We start from the raw sequence: 14,460 nt of genomic DNA on the forward strand, positions 1-14,460 counted from the left end.
ATTAGCCAATATTTTCGGAAGTGTAAGAGAGTGCCTGGGTATAGGCTCATGCAGTGAAATATGACAACAGATCACCTTGTTTGGCTGACGTTCACAAAACATGTCAGTAAAAACCACCAGTATGTGTATTAAAAAGAGTGACCGATTCCATGTCCAAAGCATGTTTGTCACATTTTTAAGAATATAAACAGTAATTTATGATGAGCAGAAAATACTGGAGCTACAATGTCTGTGTGCTCTTTATTAACTTCCCAAAAATGAAGTTAAAGTTCTGAACTCCAGCTTGAATACAATTGACTTTTCAATGAACTTATTCAAATTACTGGATGTCAGTTAGAGTTGCCCCCCCCCCTTCCCCCCCCTCCCCCCCCCCTCCCCCCCCCTCCCTCCCCCCTCCCCCCCCCTCCCTCCCCCCTCCCCCCCCCTCCCTCCCCCCCCCCTCCCCCCCCTCCCTCCCCCCCTCCCTCCCCCTCCCTCCCCCCCTCCCTCCCCCTCCCTCCCCCTCCCTCCCCCTCCCTCCCCCTCCCTCCCCCTCCCTCCCCCTCCCCCCCCTCCCCCCCCCCTCCCCCCCCACCTCCCCCCCCACCTCCCCCCCCACCTCCCCCCCCACCTCCCCCCCCACCTCCCCCCCCACCTCCCCTTAAAGGGGCAAACATCTACACAGTTGGGGGAGTGCAGAGATCTCGGAGAGTTGTAGGTGAAGGTTACAGCAATGGGGAGGATTTGAAAACAAGGCTATAAGTTTTAAAATTGAGTAATGTTGCTGGACCTGTAGCCAAGATAGGCCAGAAAGCACAGATGATGGTTGAGTGGGACATGGTGCAAGTTAGGATATGGGCTGCAGAGTTTTGGATGAGTTCAGGTTTATTGAGTGTGGAAGTTGGGAGGCTGGCCAAGAATGCATTGGAGTCTCAAGGTAACAAAGCCACGGTTGAGGGTTTCAGCAGCCAATTAGCTGAGACATGCTTGGAGTTGGGTGAAGTTACAGAGGCGGAAGTGGATGGTCTTGGTAATCGAGCAGATATGCGGTCGGAAGCACATCTCGGGGTCAAATATGACACCAAGGTTGTGAATGGTCTGTTGCAGCCTCAGACAGTTGCTAGGAAGAGGTAGGAAGTCAGTGCCTAAGGAATGGAGTTTGTGGCGGGGACAGAAGTCAATTTTCCCAATTTTTAGTAGTGGATAATTTCTGCTCCCATCCAGTAGTGGATGTCAAATAAGCAGCATGACAAATTAGACATTGGAGAAGTGGTGGTGAGGTAGAGCTGGGTGTCTTCACTGTACACATGGAATCTGAAGTTATTTTTGATATTGCAGAGAGGCAGCATGTAGATGAGAAGCAGAAGGGGTGCAGAATAGCATTTAACCGTTTGAATTAATTAGTTATAGTGGAACAGGAGGCCGTTTGGCCCATTGAGTCCATGCTGGCTCTATGTTGAGCAATCCAGTCAGTCCCATTCCTCCGCTCTATCCCCGTAACCCTGCAAATTTATTTCCTGCAATGTCCATCCAATTTCCTTGTGAAATCATTGATCATCTCTGCTTCCACTACCCTCATAGACAGCGAGTCAAAAAAATTCTTCCATGCATCGCTTGCCCTAACCCTTAAACCTGTGTTCCCCAGGCCTTGTACCATTGGTAATGGGAATTTTGTCTACCTTTCAACTCTCCCCTCAGTCTCCTTTGCTCCAAGGGGAACACCCCAGCTTTTCCAACCGAACCTTGTAGCTAAAAATCCTTTCATCCCTAGAACCATTCTGGTAAATTGCCTTCACGCCCTCTTGAGGACTCACATCCTTCCTAAAGTGTGGTGACCAGAACTTAGTGCAATACTCTAATTGTGGCCTAACCAGAGCTTTATGAAGGTTCAGCATAACTTCCCTGCTTTTGTATTTAATACTATGAAGCTGAAGATCCCATATGCTTTGCTAATTGCTCTCTCAATGTGTCTTGCCACCTTTAAGGATCTGTACACTTGAACTCCCAGGTACCTTTTGTTCCTCTGTTCCTGTCTACTTTTTTTTTGAAACAAAAACAAGAAATGCTGGATTCACTCAGCAGGTCTGGCAGCATCTGTGGAAAGAGAAGCAGAGTTAACGTTTCGGGTCAGTGACCCTTCTTCGGAACTGACAAATATTAGAAAAGTCACAGATTATAAACAAGTGAGGTGGGGGTTGGGCAAGAGATAACAAAGGAGAAGGTGCAGATTGGACCAGGCCACATAGCTGACCAAAGATCTTAAATATGAGATGGCATTTCAACACTCCCCCCTGCTCTCGTGCTTACATCTCTATCCAGGGCTTGCTGCAGTGTTCCACTGAACATCAACGCAAGCTCGAGGAACAGCATCTCATTTTCCGATTAGGCACACTACAGCCTGCTGGACTGAACATTGAGTTCAATAATTTCAGAGCACGACGGGCCCCCCATTTTACTTCTATTTTTAGTTATTTTTTCTTTTTACCTTTTTATATTTTTTACAATTTTTTTCTTTTGTTTATTTCATTTCATTGTCGTTTGTTCAGTTTGCTTACCCACTTTTTTTTTCATGTTTGTACTTTCTGCTATTCAATCTTCAGTTCGTTAACACCCTATCTGTACTAATGCTTTGTCTTTCAACACACCATTAACATATTGTTTACCTTTGCTCCATGACCTCTTGGTCAGTTATGTGGCCTTGTCCAATCTACACTTTCCCCTTTGTTATCTCTTGCCCCACCCCAGCTCACTTGCTTATAACCTTTGACATTTCTAATATTTGCTAGTTCCGAAGTAGGGTCACTGACCCAAAACGTTAACTCTGCTTCTCTTTCCACAGATGCTGCCAAACCTGCTGAGTCGTTCCAGCATTTCTTGTTTTTATTTCAGATTTCCAGCATCTGCAGTATTTTGCTTTTATATTAGAGTAAAGCCTGGCTTGGGTATAAAATTAAAACTCGCCCCGAGCCCTTTAATTTTTTTCTTTCCCGACCCGACACAGCGTTTGGATGATCAGCCATGATCGTATTGAATGGCGGAGCAGGCTAGAAGGGCCGAATGGCCTGCTCCTGTTCCTATTTTTCTATGTTCTATGTTTCTATGACACGAATCTCCTTCATCTGTTCCGGCAGCAGGCTATTCCTGTAGCTGGAGTTGTGGGGAATCATGGGTAAGCCTGATCCCGTGACTTCCTGGAAGCAGTGTCCAGCCCGACCTGACCTGACCCGACCCGAGCCTGAATGCTGGACTCGGAATTTCGACCCGACCCGATCCAAACCTGACATATGTAGTTGGGTCTAGTCAGGTTCTGGTTGGGTAGCCAGGCTTTAGAACAGAGTCAAGGGTCTGAATGGCCTGCTGCTGCTCCAGTGGTCCTATTGCAATCAACTTCCCTCAATAGCAATATGTTTATATGGTGCCATTAATGTAGAGAAATGTCCCAAGGTGCTTCATGGAGGCATAATTAGATAAACATGGATGTTGAGCCAAAGAAGGAGACATTTGAAAGGATATCTAAACGCTTGAGAAATGGATGGATTTTAAGTAGAGTCTTAAAGGAGGAAATGGAGAGGCAGAAGGATTTAGGAAGGGAATTCCAGAGCTGGGGCCCAGATGGCTGAATGCATTGCTGCCAGTGATGGGGCAATGGGAGTGGGGATGCACAAGAGGCCATTATTGAAGGAATGGAGAGTTTTGGAGGGGAGGGGATTGTAGGACTGGAGAAAATTATAGATAGGGAGCAGAGAAGATGAAGGAACTTAAACATGAGGATGACAATTTTAAATATTAAGGTGCTGTAAGTCACAGTTGGTCAGCAAGGATGGGAGTGATGGATGAGTGGAATTTGGTGCATCTATGGAATTAAATTCCATGTTGCATGGATAAGGGAATACAGTATATATCATGTATATGGATCTTTAGAAAATGCTTGAGATGTCTCAAAAGGCTGGTTATAAAGTTTCAGGCTGTAGTACAAGAGGAAATGTAACAGGTTAGGTAAAAAGTTGGTTCAAAAAAGGAGGGTAAATATTTGAAATGAAAGTAGAGTTTCTAAATGCTCATGAGTTGTATCTTGAATTATGGATTTTGAGAGTTGTAAACAACTGACATTAAATTCACTGGTCTGTAGTTACAAGCTCACTTTTCCCCGACCGCCCTCTTTTCCCCCCCCCCACCCCCGCCCCAGCCCTTGAATGGACTTTCATTTAACATGGTATCAACAGTTAACCATATAGAATCTGGTGGCATAAAGTGTGGTCACCCTGATGTGACAGATATTATGATGTGTTCAGATGAGATTGTATTGAATGTCACTTTAGGTCACTCACATTGACATCTTGCTGATTTGTCCTTTTGTAGGATAGCACCGATGCGATTATACACGCTCTCAAAGAGGCACTTTGTCCTGGTGTTTATTGTGTTCTTCATCTGTTTTACACTGATAGTTTTCATCGGAATAGCTGGTAAGTACCAAAGTGCAGAACTTGAATTTAATGCTAATTGTTAGGAGTAAAGCTAGAGTCAAGTTGCCATATAAAAAGGACTTTCACCTGATGTGATCATTTTTGCAGTTAGTGATATTGCTTTCTAAATTTGATCTTGGGATATGAGTGATGCTGACCATTTATTTAATGTCCAATTACCCTGAGAGAATTGAGTCAACTGCATTGTGAGGGACTGGCGATCAGAGGTGGTAGGCCCCTCCCTTTCTGAAAAGCACCCTTCCTGAAGAATGTTAGTGACCCCAATTGGGTTTTTACAACAATCTGGCAACTTTCATTGTCGTTTTTGGTCGTAGTCAGTCCACTGATTACCAGATTATAACCTTGTCCACAGAGCAAGCTCACATCTGTTGATATCTTGTGTGCATTTTGGATGCAATCTAGAAAATATTTCTTGTACATAGAGCTCTTTCTTAAAGCAAAGCCACATTTTCTGTGAACCAAGATGCGATCTGGCATAGTGGGCATGTGGTAAACTATGATGCCTTTTACCATTAAGGTCCACATGGGTTCAAAACAAAACTGGATTCCACCATAAATTCTTGACCTCTTCAACTAGGAGACCAGTGGCACCCTGACAGATCATGTATACAAGGTGACACACTGTGAATCCAAATTCTTAAAAAGTGAAGTCAAATAGAAACGAGAATAAATGCAGCTGAATTCACTATATTACAGAAGTGTACTCAAGTTCTTGGTTCTATGTCAAAGTAATAAAATTCCTGAAGATTTTCTAATCCTCGTAGCTTGGAAAACCAATCTACGGGGAAAGTGTTAAGGAAGACTGAACAACAAGGGATTCTTTGTTGACACATGCCCATACAGCAGCACAGCAAGAAGAGAACTACTGAACTAGAAGAAGGCTCCAGTATTTATTTCTCTTTTAGGTGGCCTCTGAGCATGGAGCTGTTGATAAACAATAACTTTGGAGACCTTAGATAAATGGCCACTTATACAGACTAACATGCTCAGGTTGTCAGCAATTCAAAACCTAAACCGGCATGTTCCTGTGAGGAAGAAGGATAAGTTTGGCAAGTTTCGGGAACCTTGGATAACGCGGGATATTGTGAGCCTAGTCAAAAAGAAAAAGGAAGCATTCGTAAGGGCTGGAAGGCTAGGAACAGACGAATCCCTTGAGGAATATAAAGACAGTAGGAAGGAACTTGAGCAAGGAGTCAGGAGGGCTAAAAGGGGTCATGAACAGTCATTGGCAAACAGGATTAAGGATAATCCCAAGGCTTTTTATACGTATATAAAGAGCAAGAGGGTAACTAGGGAAAGGGTTCGCCCACTCAAGGACAGAGAAGGGAATCTATGTGTGGAGCCAAAGGAAATGGGCGAGGTACTAAATGAGTACTTTGCATCAGTATTCACCAAAGAGAAGGACTTGGTGGATGATGAGCCTAGGGAAGGGAGTGTAGATAGTCTCAATCATCTCTATCAAAAAGGAGGAGGTGTTGGGTGTCTTGCAAAGCATTAAGGTAGATAAGTCCCCAGGGCCTGATGGGATCTACCCCAGAATACTAAGGGAGGCAAGGGAAGAAATTTCTGGGGCCTTGACAGAAATTTTTGCATCCTCATTGACTACAGGTGAGGTCCCAGAGGACTGGAGAATAGCCAATGTTGTTCCTTTGTTTAAGAAGGGTAGCAAGGATAATCCAGGAAATTATAGGCCGGTGAGCCTTACACCAGTGGTAGGGAAATTATTAGAGGGGATTCTTCGGGACAGGATTTACTCCCATTTGGAAACAAATGAACTTATTAGCGAGAGGCAGCATGGTTTTGTGAAGGGGAGGTCGTGTCTCACTAATTTGATTGAGTTTTTTGAGGAAGTGACAAAGATGATTGATGAAGGAAGGGCAGTGGATGTTATCTATATGGACTTCAGTAAAGCCTTTGACAAGGTCCCTCATGGCAGACTGGTACAAAAGATGAAGTCACATGGGATCAGACGTGAGCTGGCAAGATGGATACAGAACTGGCTCAGTCATAGAAGACAGAGGGTAGCAGTACTTTTCTGAATGGAGGGATGTGACTAGTGGTGTTCCGCAGGGATCAGTGCTGGAACCTTTGCTGTCTGTAGTATATATAAATGATTTGGAGGAAAATGTAGCTGGTCTGATTAGTAAGTTTGCGGACGACACAAAGGTTAGTGGAGTTGCGGATAGTGATGAGGATTGTCAGAGGATACAGCAGGATATAGATTGGTTGGAGACTTAGGCGGAGAAATGGCAGATGGAGTTTAATCCGGACAAATGTGAGATAATGCATTTTGGAAGGTCTAATGCAGGTGGGAAGTATACAGGAAATGGCAGAACCCTTAGGAGTATTGACAGGCAGAGAGCTGTAGGCGTACAGGTCCACAGGTCGCTAAAAGTGGCAACGCAGGTGGATAAGGTAGTCAAGAAGGCATACGGCATGCTTGCCTTCATCTGTCGGAGCATAGAGTATAAAAATTGGCAAGTCATGCTGCAGCTGTACAGAACTTTAGTTAGGCCACACTTAGAATATTGCATGCAATTCTGGTCTCCACACTACCAGAAGGACGTGGAGGCTTTGGAGAGGGTACAGAAGAGGTTTACCAGGATGTTGCCTGGTTTGGAGGGCATTAGCTATGAGGAGAGGTTGGATAAACTCTGATTGTTTTCACTGGAATGACGGAGGTGGAGGGGAGACATGATAGAGGTTTACAAAGTTATAAGCGGCATGGACAGAGTGGATAGTTAGAATCTTTTTCCCAGGGTGGAAGAGTCAGTTACTAGGGGACATAGGTTTAAGGTGAGAGGGGCAAAGTTTAGAGGGGATGCGTGAGGCAAGTTCTTTACACAGAGGGTGGTGAGTGCCTGGAACTTTCTGCCGGGGGAGGTGGTGGAAGCAGGTACGATAGCGATGTTTAAGAGACATCTTGACACATACATGGATAGGATGGGAATAGAGGGATACGGTCCCCGGAAGTGTAGAAGGTTTTTGTTTAGGCAGGCATCAAGATTGGCGCAGGCTTGGAGGGCCGAATGGCTTGTTCCTGTGCTGTACTGTTCTTTGTTGTGTTTCCTGAGCCCAGTAATCGTTAATAGTGGCTCTGTAGAGAGAAACAGCTACCTGTTGGTCTTCTATCCTTTCTTTGCTGCATGCTGCCTTTTCTTCAGTATTCTCTTGTATACCTGTGGCCATGCCTTTTCCTGCCAACAAATGAGGCATCAGAAGGATAGGAATTCAGCCATGCTATTTACATAATTCACTTTAGATGATAGGAGTTGTGGGTCCAGATAATGTGTGCATTCTGTTGGAGCTAGCAGCTCCCGGTAATGCGGCAACCAATATAAAGGGACTATTGTACAGGACAGGCATAAACTTCCAAAAAAAAGTTAAAAAGTCTTATGATTCAAAAGAAGGCAGATCTCTGCCATCATCTTTCATCCATTTCCTGTTTACAGAAGTTGGTTTACAGTAGGCTTGGGTAGTATTTCACTGTTACGTTCTCAACTTGACACTCATGGATCAAATTACAGCAGTGAATTCTGGGGAGGCGGTGGCGTAGTGGTATTGTCACTGGACTAGTAACCCAGAGACCCAGGGTATTGCTCTGGGGGCATGGGTTCAAATCCCACCACAGCGGAAGGTAGAATTTGAATTCAATTAATAAATATAGAATTTTTAAAAAAGCTAATCTAATGATGGCCATGAAACCATTGTCGATTGTTGTAAAAACCCATCTGGTTTACTATTATCCTTTAGGGAAGGAAATCTGCTGTCCTTACCTGGTCTGGCCTACATGTGACTCCAGAACCACAGTAATGTGGTTGACTCTTACATGCCCTCTGAAATGGCCTAGCAAACCACTCAGTTGTATTTAACCGCTGTGAAGACAATAAAAAGGACTGAAAAACTCCCTTCATAACAACACTGTGGGTGTACCTACCCCACATGGACTGCAGCAGTTCAAGAAGGCAGCTCACCACCACCTTCTCAAGGGCAATAAATGCTGGCCTGGCCAGCGACGCCCACATCCCATGAATGAATAAAAAAAATTAAAGTGGATCATTGTAGTGCAGAAGTTAAAGGGAGCACTTAAGTGGCTGTGTCAATTTCTACCACATGGTGAAAGGAGCAGCCTCCCTATTTCCAACGACAGGATGTGGGAAGACAATATTCACCCAACGCTTCGAATCAAATTACACATTGCAGTCATTTTTCAGGCAATCTAGAGTTTAGAGGACACAGTGTTGACACGACCGAGTTCAGTAAGGAAGGGATGAGGCCATGGAAGGATTTGAACATCAGGATGAGAATTTTTAAATCAAGGTGTTGGTGGATCAGGAGCCAGTGTAGGTCAGTGAATATGGGGTTAATGGGTGAATGGGACTTGCTGCAAGTTAGGATATGTGCAGCAGAGTTTTAGATGAGTTCAAGTTGAAGGTGGAAGATTGGAGGCTGCCCAGGAGAGCATTAGATATAGTCAAGTCAAGGAGGTAACAAAGGCATGGGTGAAGCTTTCAACAACAGGTGAGCTGAAGTAGAGGCTTAAATGCGCAATGTTGTGAAAGGTGGGACTTTTATCTGATATGACATTGGAACTCAGCTCAGGATCAAATAGGATGCTGAGGTTGCAAACAGTTTGCTTCAACCTGAGACAGTGATCAGAAGGGGAATGGAATCAGTAGCAAGGGAATGGAGTTTGTGGCGGGGACAGGGGAGCAGTAACTGTTGCCACTACGGAAGACATAACCACTCTTGTACCCTCCTCCTGATATCTGGCTGACATTGATTTCTTGGACTGCCACAGGAAAATGGAAACAGGACGAGGCCATTCAGCCCCTCAAGCCTGTTTTGTTATTTGAATAGATCATGATTGATCTGTATCTTGACTTCATGAACCCGCCTTGATTCCATATCCCTCAATTGCACTTGCCTTAGAAAACTCTTCAAAATTTCGTGATTAATATTGACCTGGTCACAACTAGGGAGAGAATTTCAGATTTCCACTACCCTCTTGTACAAAATGCATCCTGACATCACCCCTGACTGGCCTAGCTCTAATTTTAAGGTGATGCCCCAACCAGAGGAAATAGTTTCTCTCTATCTACAGTATCAAATCCTTTCTACATTTTAAAGAACTCAATTAGATCATCCCTTAATCTTCTTTATTCAAGGGAATACAAACTTAGTCTATGCAACCTGCTGTCTTAATTTAACCCTTTTATCCCTGATATTGTTGCGGTGAATCTGTGCCACACCCTCCCCAAGACTAATATATCCTTTCTAAAGTGTGCGGCCCAAAACTGAATGTAGTGCTCTACTGGGGTCTAATCAGAGCTCTGTGCAGCTGTAACAGAACTTTTAAAAAATTCATTTATGGGATGTGGGCATCGTTGGCTAGACCAGCATTTATTGTCCATCTCTAATTGCCCTTGAACTGAGTGGCTTGGTAGGCCATTTCAGAGTGCATTTAAGAGTCAACCACATTGCTGTGGGTCTGGAGTCACATGTCGGCCAGACCAGGTAAGGACAGCAGATTTCCTTCCCTAAAGGGCATTGATGAACCAGATGGGTTTTTACGACTAAAAGAAATCTGCCATGGTGGGATGAGAACCCATGTCCCCAGACCATCAGCATGGGCTCTGGATTACTAGTCCAGTGACATTACCACTGCACCACTGCCTCCCTCTTCCACACCTTTGTTTTCCAGCTCACTTGAAATAAAGGCCAACGTTCCATTAGCCATTTAATTATTTTTTGTATCTGTCTACTAGTTATTCATGATTTCTGTCCTTGGACCTCAATTTCTGCAGTTCCACAGTTCTTAATATTATGATCCCCGTGGAGATTGTTACGACCAAGGCAGGAGGAGTGTACTGTTTTTTCTAGTTCCACTTCTCCACAGGTCACAACATATACTTAAATGTTTACCCAGTTACTGAGATGGTCAATCATAGACTCTATTTTTATCTGAGAATAAAATACCCCAACCAGGTTTCTTTAATAAACAACAAAATTATTAGTTTATTATAAAACAAGACATAACCAGTAATGAAGCAAAGCATTAACATACAGAGTGAAATATGCAAGTTCCCTTTTATCTTAGCCCCTCACACACCTCACCCCCGCCGAAAAATAGAGAATTTCCTTTTATAGCTCTGTTGCAAAAAAAAAAAGACAAAAAAGAATACTTTGGCCAAATACTGGCAGAGGAAAAGAGAAGATATGGAAAGATGTCACTTGTCCATTTTTTGGTTTGGCATCCCAAACACACGTAGACGACTGTCACTGGGATCTTTCTCTGGAGCAATTCGCTCAGCCGGCGTCGAGGATATATCCAGCAGGCTTTTCCAGCGTCACAGGGTTTCAAGCAGGCCTTTCAGGACAAATGTCGCATCAATTTCTGTATTTCTTCCACTCTGTTCTAAGAGCTTCTCAAAGAGATGGAAAAGCTGGCAGGCTTTTCAAAGAGGTGGAAAAGGCTGAGCTGGGGTGACTGCTCTCCTGGCTGGTTTTTAAAACCACTGTCCAAAGCGAAACCAAAAACAATATCTCCAGAGTCAAGCATCCTGACCCCTATATATCTTGACCTGTCACTTCTCTGTAAACATCTCCCCCAAGTCAAAAAGCCCCTGCTGGCTAATTATCTGAAGACAGGTGACTTCCAGTAAGGAACCAAGTTCAAAAGACCTCATGATGACCTCTTTTAAAAAAAAAAGAAAGTCCAGCATCTATGGAATCCTTTTTTCAGTTTTAAAACACAATTCCTCAAAATTTAACTTTCGTAACAAGATCACAAACCAAAAGAATCCAATCCACCGACTGACCCCAGTTTAGAGGAACAAAAAAACAAACGGGCAAGATTTCGCTTTGATAAACTTTACTTTACTCTCAAACCAACATAAATTAAACGTGAACTAACATTTAAATCATTGTCTATATTGTTTAAACGTTACACGTTAATTATCAGATACAACAAAGATAGATCTCACGGATCTTCTGGGCAGTCCTGCAATGTGTGGTGTGGAAGATCATCTTGGGAGTAACAGCAAGTGTACCTAGGCTTACAAACCTAGTGAAGCTACTGTGAAGGCCTGCCTGCATGCCAAACATCAAAATGGCAAATAACACTTAAATCTAGTGTCATGCATGTTGGTGTCGGACCAACACAGAATATTTATAAGGAATAATACTGAAAGAGTTAGAGCGAGAAAAAGATCTAGGTGTTGTTGTTCATAGATCATTGAAGGTTCATGACCAATGTAGAAAATTTGTAGTTCAAGCTAATGGTATTTTGGTTCTATTACAACCCTTCAGTTCAAATCAGAGGATCTGTAATTATAGACATTGCTAGTTAGACTACATCACGAGCACTGTGCCAAGTTCTGCCCCTCTCGCGATATGATTGCCTTAGAAAAGGGTCAAAAGAGAGCTACGCGGATAACTCCTCGCTTCAAGAACCTTGCTTACTCAAAGACTTGGAATGGACCTATTTACTTTAGAACAGCTTAGAGTTAGAGGCCACCTGATAGGAGAAACATGAGCAAATGGAGGGGTGGCGAGAGAAATCGTGTGGGATAAGTTGGGAGCAGCAGCAACAGCAGTTAATGGGAGCAAAGCTGAGAGAGGAGCAGCCAGTAAAGGAATGAGTGAAACTAGTGACTCCGGGCTGTGACAATATCCCCAAATGAGGTGCAGAGACCTAGCATCAGAGCCTGCTGCTTCCCAAGCCAAGCTGCTCCAGTGCAACCTTGACGAGGATATCTCGCTGTTGATGTGGAGGATAACCCAGAGAGACAAGAAAACTCTAATCTGATCATGTCTGGCTTGCCTTGTCAACATCCTCCCAATCTTTAGCTGAGTTATATAATATAAAACGTTGGAAACAAGTCAGGCAACATCTGGAGAGGGAAATAGTTAGCTTTTCAGGTCGATTGCCTTTCATCAGGACTTGAAACGTTAACTCAGTTTCTCTTTCAGTCAATGCTTCATGACTTGCTGAGCCTTTCCAGCATTTCATATTTCTGTGTCAGATTTTCTGCATCTGCAGTATTTTGCTTTTGAATCAGCAGAATGGTCGTAGAAATCTTCAGTAGTGCCTTTTGGCAAAATCTGCACACTGCTTAGCTGTTCTCTGATGCTAAGTTTGAATTTGGCCAGGACCGACTTGGCTGCAGAGCACAATACAGTCTTAATCCAAGCATGGACTGTGTTATTGGGGATCGATGGGAATAATTAAGTTTCTAGAAACATAATGTTCATATCCTTGACTGAATTTGCAAATGCTTGAGGTCAGGAAGCCCTGAGTGCCTGGGCCTCCCATTGTATTGCCACATTTAGAAGATGCTTGGAGACCGTTGATGCTCGGTGTCTGTGCATCCTGCAAAGAAAGTTTGAACATGTATGTAGAGCACAGCAGCTGTGTGAAGTAGCTATGTGGGCTGGCAGTCTGTGACAACAGACCCCACTCCATGGCACCAATTTGTGGCAGTTGTTGTGAACCTGAGGTGTGCATGACTATCAACATGATATGTAAAAAAAACCTCCACAAAAATCTGAACCATTAGGGTAGCGAGGTCTCTACATTGAGCAGCCTCCCATATCACTTTGAGTCTGAAAACCTTTCAAATTTATTCTTGGGATGTGATCGTCACTGCAAGGCCAGCATTTATTGCTTATACCTAATTATGCCCTTGAGTTGGTGATGGTGAGCTGCCTTCTTGAACTGCTCCAGTCCATGTGGTGTAGGTACAACCACAGTGCTGCGAGGGAGCAAGTTTCAGGCTTTTGCCCAAGCGACAGTGAAGGAATGGCAACATAGTTCAAAGTCTGGATGGTGTGTGACTTGACAGGGCATTGGTGAGACCACAACTAGAGTATTATACAAGTTTTGGTCATCCTATTTAAGGAGGGATATAATTGCATTGGAACCAGTTCAGAGAAGCTTCACTATGCTGATTCCTGGGGTTGTCTTATGAGGAAAGGTTGAGCAGGTTATATACTCCTTGGAGTTTAGAAGAATGCGAGGTGATCTTATTGAAACATATAAGATTCTGAGGGGATTGACAGGGTAGATGCTTGGAGGATGTTTCCCCTCGTGGGCGAATCTAGAACTCAACACAGTTTCCCGGCTCCCATTTAAGAATCTCATTGTTACAGCGCAGAAGGAGGGCATTCAGCCCAGTGTGTTGGTACTGGCTCTCCAAATGAGCAATTCACTTAGTGCCATTCCCCCGCCTGATTGCTTCAATTGAACCTGCCTCCACCACACTCTCAGGCAGTACATTCCAGACCTGAACCACTCACTGAGTGGAAAAGGTTTTCTTTATGTTGCTTTTGCTTCTTTTACCAGTTCCTTTAAACCTGTGTCTTTTCGATCCTTTCATGAGTGGGAACAGTTTCTCCCTATCCAGACTCCTCATGATTTTGAATACCTCTATCAAATCACCTCTCGGCCTTCTTTTCTACAAGGAAAGTAGTCCTAACTTCTCCAATCTATCTTCATAACTAAAGTTACTCATCCCTGGAACCATTCTCGTGATTCTTTTCTGTACTTTCTCCAGTGCCTTTACATCCTTCCTAAAGTGTGGTGCCTGGAACTGGATGCAATACTGCAGCTGAGGCTGAACTAGAGTCTTATATAAGTTCAACATAACCTCCTTGCTGTTGTACTCTATGCCCTATTAATAAAGCCCAGGATACTGTATGCTTTATTAACTGCTCTCTCAACCTGTCCTGCCACCGTCAATGACTTTTGCACATAGACACCCAGGTCCCTCTGCTCCTGCATCCCCTTTAGACTTGTGCCCTTTTTAAAATATTGTTTCTCCATGTTCTTCCTACCAAAATGAATCACCTCACATTTCTCTGCTTTGAACTTCATTTGCCACTTGTCCACCCATTTGACCAACTTGTCTATGTCCTTCTGAAGTTCTACACTATCCTCCCCACAGTTCACAATGCTTCCAAGTTTCATATCATCTGCAAACTTTGAAATTGTGCC

General features: G+C 43.8%; 1 protein-coding gene across 1 annotated transcript in view; it reads left to right on the forward strand.

Moving 5' to 3' along the window:
- tmem181 (transmembrane protein 181) overlaps positions 1 to 14,460 on the forward strand; it is a 219,165-nt gene that overhangs the window by 71,746 nt on the left and 132,959 nt on the right. Inside the window, exon 2 of the mRNA XM_068044745.1 lies at positions 4,339 to 4,442. Within this exon, the coding sequence (XP_067900846.1) occupies positions 4,339 to 4,442 (104 nt within the window). The remainder of the gene's footprint in view (positions 1 to 4,338; positions 4,443 to 14,460) is intronic.

Source organism: Heterodontus francisci, chromosome 13, assembly GCF_036365525.1.
Source record: "Heterodontus francisci isolate sHetFra1 chromosome 13, sHetFra1.hap1, whole genome shotgun sequence".
Lineage (NCBI taxonomy): Eukaryota > Metazoa > Chordata > Chondrichthyes > Heterodontiformes > Heterodontidae > Heterodontus > Heterodontus francisci.